The sequence below is a fragment of the Tuber melanosporum genome (genome assembly GCF_000151645.1).
Source record: "Tuber melanosporum whole genome shotgun sequence assembly, scaffold_29, strain Mel28".
Taxonomy (NCBI): Eukaryota; Fungi; Ascomycota; class Pezizomycetes; order Pezizales; family Tuberaceae; genus Tuber; species Tuber melanosporum.
Genome location: NW_003298963.1, coordinates 616,114 through 625,581, shown reverse-complemented (window position 1 = coordinate 625,581; position 9,468 = coordinate 616,114). Strand labels below are relative to the sequence as shown.

Sequence of the window (9,468 nt, the reverse complement as noted above, 5' to 3'; positions counted from 1 at the left end):
TAGTTGTGGATATACCGCACCAACTGTGTCTGCCGCTCTCGTGCTTTGCTTGATAGCCTACAAGCCCTTCTTGCCCGGGAATTTCCAGGATGTAGCTCAAGCCGGCCTTGGGCCTGCATGAGCTTATGTTCGTACTTGGAGAAAGAGGGAGCGAGAGAGAGAGAAGAGGCAGATAGTAGAAGGCAGGCGAAGTGATGCAGGAAGTGGGACAAGTACTGAAGCTTGCATGAAAATATGCCTTAAAGTATCATGTTAAGCTGAAGGAAGGAAGTGTGGGAAGTGAGCACGGGAGTCCGTTCGCACAACACATGTTTTCAAATACATCTCGCTTCTTTGCTCAACTATACACAGGTTCTCGTGTTGCATACAAGTGAAGTTTGGGGAAGACATGAAAGCTTGGCCGGGATCGAGATTAGGCTTGAGACCCCAAGCCATTCAAACCTATGGTTGTGCCAGCCTCGAGCCGGCTCGTGACCAACACTATTTACTATTAAGGTCTGAAATTAGGGAATTACTACGAAAGCTCCGGTATTATAGGAGTCCTGCTAGTGTAGCAGGAGAGAAGAAATTAGCCAAATTATTGCTGGTTATTTTTATAGTTAAGCTTGTTATCATTTTTTTTGCCTGCCCCTTCTAATCCTACTTCTGTTGGGACTGGAGTTACTGGAAAGGTCAATTATTGATGTTCAATCATACTAAATATGACTTTCTGGTGATATGGTAGGATACTAGAGAAAGGATTAGAAAGGAAGAGGTATTTTTTATCCTTGAGAATATTAAGACTCATTTAGCCTTTAGGAAATAACTCAAATGGCAGGGAATTGCTCTTATGGAAATTCCTACCTATTCAGTAGATCTTAATTCACTTCAATATATTTAATTTCTGGTGAAAGATAAGATTTAAAAGCACTATCCTGAGATATATATCATGGAGGGACCTAATAATGGGGTTAAAAAGGCCACAAAGAAGCCCATTACTTATTGTTGGGAACTACTTGACTCAAAGGCCCCTGATACTTTGACAGGACCAATGGTGGATAGAATGAAGCAATTATTAAAGCTGATGGATAGTATACTGAGTATTGATTTTTACTGTGTATTTTTTTTAAAAATAAAATAAAGTAAAATTTGTTATTATGATAGGGTTGGTAGGGGAGCGTAGCTGTCATCTAAACGTATTGGTATTCCGATCAACTATACTCGTAGCTGGTACATCGCCCGGTCATTGGTGCGCGGTTAATCTTGTCACTGAACAATACCTACTCAGCGAAACCCGTTTTCAGAGAGCGGTCCTTGGTGACGAAGGATGCCGCAATCCCGGGTGGAGAACAGGGTTACTCGTAGGACACCTTACGAGAGGAATTTCTTGGAAGCAAGCAGGTTAACCTCGGACTCTGGTTCTGCAACAAACGAGGAGGGAATTGGATGATGCCCACGATACCGTAGCCCAATGGGCTTTTATTCTTGAATAGACCATTTCTGCAAGAGACAATAACTTGGTCCTGTCTATCCTCAGCCCTCATGAGCTCACCGCTTCAGCTACGAGTACTCGAGCACCGGTATGCTTTGGATAAGTGTGCCCATAATCACCCCCCCCATGCTCTCTCTCTCTACTCCAAAATTCCCAGCAGCAGTCTGCTTGGCACTGTATAATCTAGCAGAGATAATCAACTGCCGTTACCTTGCAGCACCTAAACCGAACGGCCTAGAATGCAGCACAAACAACCTGCCGGTAAGTACCGGCACAGCGCTTGAGTGACTCGCACATTCTCAGCCAGATCAAGGGCGATACCCCATGACCCCCACGGTGTAACGAACTGGAGCAGCCAGATATCATATCATACTTGTACTAGAGTTCCGGTACTCGAGTACTCGTGTCCCGCACTGCGTGCGTATGATATCTCGGGCGCAGGTCACAGGCGAAAGGAATGATAATACTTGTAGTATATAATTCGCAGCAATCACCATCCTACCGCTCAAAATTGTAATAGAGCTACCGTTCCCATCTCAACTTTGCCACGGATAAAATGCGGTAATTCCTCTGGGCATAGGGCTTCACCAAAAGATTCGCACTGTCGAGGAGCCCGATCATGGGGATTGTTGAGCAAATTCCCCAAGAGCATAATAAGTGTAGATGGGGGCAGGCTGAAATCTATGTAAGGGCGGGCGGTTCGGAATCCCCAGGCTGAAGCTTTCCTTGAAAGGACTGCTCGGTGGTAAAATATTGGTGCTGTACTGATAGTACTGCACACTAACTTCCGCAAGGCTCCCGTAACACTTCAGGAATCATACCCCACCAACTCCTGCCCAAGATATTAGGACATGAATGACTCTTTTTTGAGAAACATTTCCTAATCTGGTAATGGCAGATTCCATACTCGAGTAGAGGGCACCCACATTTTTTCCCCCATTAAATTAAATAGCTCCTGCAACCCCCTGTTGAAGATTGCCAAGACCCTGTGATACATCAGGCGAATGTACGGGTACTCGTACTCGTCGTACAACTATCATTTGGCGCTTTCTCCTCGGATCTGGCAGTTTTTTTGTCCGATTTTGCAGGCGACGAAGTTCACCGGTCTTCACATCCCATGGTCAGCGAGCAGAGCAGCTGATGGAAATTTCCATCCCTATAACTTGAGGGCTTTATGAATATGATACCACTCATGATGTCTAGGTCTGGGGTAGATTGAGAAACGGTATCATACTCGAGTATTCCATTCCGTACAGATATCCTGGGGAGTCTCATTCCTTTTGTTGCTCCGAAGGCCATGCAAGTATGATAGGAGTTTCTGTACGGCAGAGTGCCACCAGCTCACTCTGATATGGCGGCCCACGCAACCTTACCCATCCTCGGTTCGGGGGAAGGGTTGTTGAGGCTTAAAAAAGGTTGACAGACAAGGTAGGGCACCGTACTCGGAGATGCCACGTTTTTGAATTACGGGTTTTCATTATGTTTTTGAGATTCGGATACCGGCATTGATGGAAGGTTGGGAGGGCTGGGAGCGGGGATAGCGGTATTTATGGTGGGTCACGGTCCACTCTCCCCATAGCGGCAGATGAACAGATTAGTGGATGGCTGGATGGCGCGAAGGGGCGGAGAAGGGGGGTGGTTGAGTTTCGCTACTCGAGTACCGGTATCATACTGTACGGTACTCTTGCACTCGACAAGGGTTGGGGATACGAGGGGTGGGGGTACTATCATGGTGTTTTGTGTGCTTTTATTCTGTTCCGCTTCACTTGTGTGAGGTATGGTCACATGAGCCCTTCACATACTTGTAATTATGATACTCGAGTACGTACTGCGCTCGTACAGTACAGTACCATACACGGCAAGGAACAAAGCCAACAGAGCATCCCGGCGTCCATTTCTGCTTGGTCTCCAGATCCATTCCAGGCTCTGGACTCGCTTCGTCGTTCGCCAGTCCACAAGTGAGATACCCAGTATCATAGCGTACCGGCATTATGCTCTCCCTCTTGCTCTTATTTCGTTGCTGGCCTTGGCCCGTACCATGTGCTCCGGGGGTGCACTCGGTATGGCGAGTGTGCGGGTCTCATTCGAATGCCGACGCATGTGGGCGCAGATTTCTTCTTCGCATTTCGTGGTTCCCTGACTCGTGCGGAAAGGGGTTGTGTTTATGCAATACCGGTTCTCTAGTGATCGAGTACGGTACCGGTGCTGTTTGGCTTTGCTTACTTTTGCACAAAGATTAAGTTGATGTTAGACTAATGGAGACGCGGGCGGACTGACGGACCGACGGACCGTCGCTTATGTTCTTGAGAGCACCACCCGCGACGGGTATTCGAGAGCACGGGATGAATTTAGACTAGCTCTCCATACTCGAGCGTGATACCGATACCGGTATGCAGGTATGCATGTGTCTAGGATACCGGTATTATAGTAGAAAATAAATAAAAAAAGTACTTGTATGATGGGCATAAATTTACTCGAATACTTGCACTAGTACAAGTACAATAAAAAGGCGGGTTGGCGTGTGATTATGTTATCACGCCGGAGTGCCAGCACTGGAGTCCCGCGCGGAAATACTGGCTTCTCCGGATGGCCACCCTTGCTTTTTGGGTGAGGGTGTGGAGGTGTGTCCAGTGAGTGCGACAGAAGCAAAGGTACTCGAGCACTCGTACAGTACCTTTGCATGATGGGTACTCGTGATAGGTGTGCATTCTGCACTGGGTATAGGTACCGGTACTGTACGAGTACTGTACTGAGTACCAGTGCAACCTATCTAATCACTTCCTTAATCTCGATTGTGTTTTTGTGTGTGTGCTTCCTGCATTAACCACCGTTATGGGGCGAAATACCGTATCATTCGTTTATCGGAAGTTCACCATGCTTTCCCAATACAATACTCGAGTATAATAGATTTATCCTAGCAATACAAGAACTCGAGTATGATGCCAGCCCGCTTTTCACTTGGTGAAACAAGCAACAACCCATTCCTTAGGGGCAATATACGATATGTTCACTGCATTGCCTCTCCCCTCCACCTTTGGTCTAGTCAAGAAAAGCAGAAGCGTGGTCGTGTGGTGCCTTGCCCACTCGTACGGTATTGGAGCATTTTGTTAGCTTACCGTATGGATAGAGTACCGGTACCGGCACCGGCACCGGCGCCTGCACTTTACTACTCGAGTAGTAGTGTATGGCTCCCACTTTTCTACATGTATTTTTTTCATCTCGTTTTTTATATCCACTACCGCACCGCACCACATCATGCCAGCATCGTGAAAGCATTGGCCACTCATTTCTAATTCCCGCCCCTCCAGTTTGTTTCGAGCTCCTTTCCCTGCTTTCTTCCCCGCGGCACAGCCATTCCCCACCGTCTTCAGACCACTCCTCCACCAACCATCATCATCGCCCTCACCGTCATCACCCTATTAACTTAGGGCGGGATAACCTCCTCTTTCCTACCTGTTAATCCCTATCCCCGCACCGCCTGTCTCTCCCACTCCATCCATTTTGAGCATTGAGGGGAATGACAATTAAATAAATAAAAATCATTGTTCGACTCCTGGTTTTCCACAAGACAAGGCACCGATAATTAGGAGCGAAGGAATCGGCGATTCGTCTGCAAGGCCGAACCTAGGAGGAATAAAAATTAAATAAAAGGGGACATTTGATACAGAGCACCACAGTACAGTACTGGTGCCGGAGACAGCTGAATTTACACCAAGACAAACGCGAACCACTACCGCTATTGTACAAGCACTGTTGAAGCAGAACTTGCAAGCCATACATATATCATAGTTTAATACGACAGGGACTCACAGCCTTCTGCTTGAGGGCACACCCCTCTCTTCTCGCAAACCCTTTGATTATAAGAACCATTATCACCCATCAAATTTTGTTATTATACTGGATACCCTGGGGGACGGAGGGATCTCTCTCTTGACCTGGCACTTTCCGCCTTGCTCCCTTTGTGTGTCTCATCACCCACGAACCTACTCGAGTACATATCTCCCCTGTTCCATACAAACTTCGACCTCGAGAAATATCCACCGTTGTAGCATTAAATCTTCCTCCATACCTTCGTCTTCCCGCAAGACCGTTCTCTCCAGCAGCAACACCCAGTTATACCATACACGGCGGCTCAGTTACAAACACCGATACCTGATCCCTGATTTTCCCCACGCGTTGCATAAAATGCCGTTCTCCAAGTCGGCCCCTTCTCACATATTTATCGTTCGCCATGGAGCCCGGTTAGACATGGCCGATGCTCAATGGCAACTCACCTCGCCAACACCATACGATACACCCCTCACATACGGGGGATGGACCCAGTCCCGCTCGGTAGGAGTTCGAATAGCCACGTTGATTGGAAATCAGTTGGACCATCCGTCCTCTCCATTAATGGCCGGGGGCAAAGGGGAAGCAAAACGAAAGAGGAAGAGGGCCAAGAAAGTGCGGGTTGTCATTCACTCTTCTCCTTTCCTCCGGTGCATCCAGACGAGTGTGTCCATTGCCGCGGGGATGGCCCAGCACCACCACCAAGAGGTTACAAATGCCCACTTTGTCGCTGAGCACCCCATTGAGCCGACTACGGAAGCCCGATCCAAATTTCAGTTCACAAAGCCGCTTCTGCGATTGGATTCGTGGTTGGGGGAGTGGCTGGCCGAGGATTACTATGTCGATATTACTCCGCCACCTCCAACCTGTTTACTTATTGGAACTGCGAAAGCGGACTACATTCGGCCATCCTCCGCGAGTGGGATTCCTGTAGCTCCTGTCACCAATGCCTCGCCTTTGTACAATCTTTCTTCCCTGACCACCTCCCTTCCGACCACTTTCACCGGCGGGTATGTGCCACCCTCGCCAACCTGGGCGATCTCCAATCACGGGAAAATTCCGACTGGCTACGTTTCGCATGCCAAGGAATATGTTGAGTTTGATCTCGGATGGGACTCTTCAAAATTGGGAAGTGGAGCAGAGTATGCCGAGGAATGGGCTAGCATGCATACCCGTTTTAAGAATGGGTGGAAGAAGCTGCTTTGGTACCACTCTAGCGAGGATCCGAAGATGACTACTTCCCCCACCCGGTGGAAACGTGCGACAGAGATCAGCTTCTCGGAGACCAAGGAAAAGAAGACTTCTTCTAGCACTGCAACCGTCACCGCAGTCGACCCCAACACCACTAGAGGGAGTACGGGGGGAAATCCGACACCCCCGTTATCGGACGGCGAAGGGGGAGCGGAAGAGGAGGATATGGAAGAGGAAATCCAAACGGTCCTAATCCTTGTCACCCATGGCGCTGGCTGCAACGCCTTGATCGGCGCCATCACGCATCAACCAGTCTTAATAGACATTGGCATCTCTTCACTCACAATGGCCGTGCGCAGAGACTTGGACCCAGACCCACCACCATACCCTACCAACAATACAAAAACCTTCCATCACCACAGCACCTCAGCCCCAACGTCTGGAGAAATCCCCACGCCACCCGTACAATATGATTTGAAGATTACAGCAAACAACGATCATCTCCGCACCTCTACCCCGCTGTCCACACCCCCGGTTAGCCCGAACCTACGTTACGGCCTCAATTCCCTAGCTCCAATTGGGAACTTTACGCTTAGTGGCAGCGGTGTCGGTAGCATGTCTAGGGTGTTTGGCAATAACACTGTCCGTCGTAGCGCGAGCTCTGTCGGACCGCTGGGTTCTGGGAATCACAGGGGATTGTGGAGCGGGCGCTCAGGGCGTGAGTCCCGTCCTGACAGTCGGGAGGAATTCACACCCCTGAGCCTATCCGGTTCGTCCTTCACGAGCGCGGTTGATGAGGGCAGCGATGATGGGAGTTCAGGTAGCGTGACGGGCCTTTGGGACGCGAGCGGATGGGAGCGGAAGAGAAGGTGGACTGTTTCTCGCAGTGGCGTCCCCGGTTAAATATTCAATCCTTCAGAGTGGGAACGCGGTGATAATGTAGTGTACAAAGAAGTGTTTTTAATCCCGCTGGTGGGTTTTCATCTTGTTGTTTCTTGGGTATTGTTTTTTTTTGGGCTCTTATTCTTCTCACTCAACTCCATGGTCGGCGTCCTTGTTTTTCAGATCTATTTTTCTTCTTCTTTGCACCGCCCTTTGCGTGATCCCCACTCCTAGTTCTTTGTCCGTCTTACCTACGTGCGCACTTATTTAGTTAATTAATAGGCTGCTATCCTAAGTTATCTTGAGGAGATACTTCGCTTTTTATATTTTATTCATCACACACTTTTACCGCCATACTAATGCGGATGCTTTATAGCCTCCGCGAGCGATCCATTGCCGTAGCTCTTGGATGAAAGTCACCGTTCCTGGGTCTACCACATTAACTTGAATATAAGAGAATCGCGCTGAGAGGTGATCTTAGGGGTAAGACATTATCGCATATCAGTATTGGGTAAGGGAGGGTGCCAATCAGTGTCTGAGACAGAAAATTAGGAGAGAAGCAGAACTTCATCTCAAGTAAAATAAGATGGCGGGAAACAAGAAGGTTAATAAAAACAGTCTCGTACACCATACTGGTATCACCATACCAGACACGTCTGTAATCTGAAAAATGGCAGAATCTTCTCGTGCTACTCAAGTCCATGCCAGTATTCTTAATACTGTAGATGTTAATGTCTTTTATAAGCATATCATGAGTCAGTTACCAGCAGCTAAGAAATACCCCGGGCCTAAACATGTGCCAATTTCGAGCAACTCCCAGCCAAAGACTATATTTTGTCCTCCAGTTTCAGCAGCAGGAAAGTCCTACACTGTCAGTATAAACTTCAGGTTCTTGCTTATTTACATCAGGCTAGCATCTGCGATAGCACTCAATCCACCAATCGGGTACGGAGGCCAAACCTGACCGAGACCTCTCGCTGATTTAAAATCCCTGTTCCAAATATATCCGAGTGGAAGCTGGCTAAGTCTAAACTGCTTACCAGAGTGGGAACTGAGAGATGGAGTCGGATAGGACAGAGAAAATGGTCAGTTCTTGAAAAAGAGCTATATGATGCTTTTCAGGGTCACTGGGACCGAGGAAGGATTGTGCGCTGAGGATTTTTTCATGTTAAAGCTGAGCTACTGTTTCAGCAGTACCATTCTAATGAAAGAGTATTTCAGTTTTCTAATGCCTGGTTTAATGATATGGTTTAAGTTAAGGATTGAGTTCTTTGAAGTTAGATAAAAGCTAATCTAAGGTGTATTAAATAAGAGTTCTCAACTGGTACAATATTTCATTAAGATTTGGCACAAATAAGGCAACTAAGATACCAATGGACCTGTTTAATACATTGGTTAATTTTGCAAGATTTAACATGTAAGGGGGGGTCTCCTCTGGGAAGACAGATTCCGAGGTTGCAACTGCACTGAAATGAATTCTTCTGCAAATGCGAACAAATATAATAAATATCAAAGTCTCAACAGTAGAGTTTGAAGAAACAAAATGGTAAAACTTAATATTGTTAAGCCACAGCTTTACTCAATTAAGTCCTGATCTCAAGACGTCATTGATTGCCAGAGTTGAGGAGAACTCGCATATACTTAAGTAGATTTCATACACTACCAGTTGCTCCCTGTTACTACTCTGCATTTACAAGCACCCAACTCCCTTATGCTGCCTAGCCAACCTCTATGAGTCAGACCAAAGATCCTCTGTAGTGAACTAGACTGCTCTGTGGTTTGCTAACATCCACCCGAAAGAAGTGTTTTAGCGGCTGCATCTATAATGCTACTGCAGGAGTAAAATCTCTTCATATTGTGGACATGTCAGTAGTGAACTGCCTAAACCGAGCAGGTGTGATACCAACTATGAAACTTTCTACCCATATACATTTAATCTTCTACAAGCATCCGCAGTCTCTCAACATCTATCCGGTTATACTCTATTCCATATCATTCCAGATGATAGCTATGTAGCTCCCCCAATGGACCTCTTGGAAGGTTGACTACCAATAGGCGCTACCTACAGTCAACCCTCCTAGAAGTTGCTCTTATCG

At 47.3% G+C, this 9,468-nt stretch overlaps 1 protein-coding gene; it reads left to right on the top strand.

The window, feature by feature from the left end:
- Positions 1-5,656: 5,656 nt before the first annotated feature.
- Positions 5,657-7,687, top strand: GSTUM_00006664001 (uncharacterized protein; the record flags this gene model as incomplete). XM_002838845.2 has 1 exon in its annotated part: positions 5,657-7,687. The coding sequence occupies one exon, from the start codon at positions 5,657-5,659 to the stop codon at positions 7,391-7,393; it is 1,737 nt and encodes a 578-aa protein (XP_002838891.1). The 3' UTR covers positions 7,394-7,687.
- Between the last annotated feature and the right edge of the window lie 1,781 nt (positions 7,688-9,468).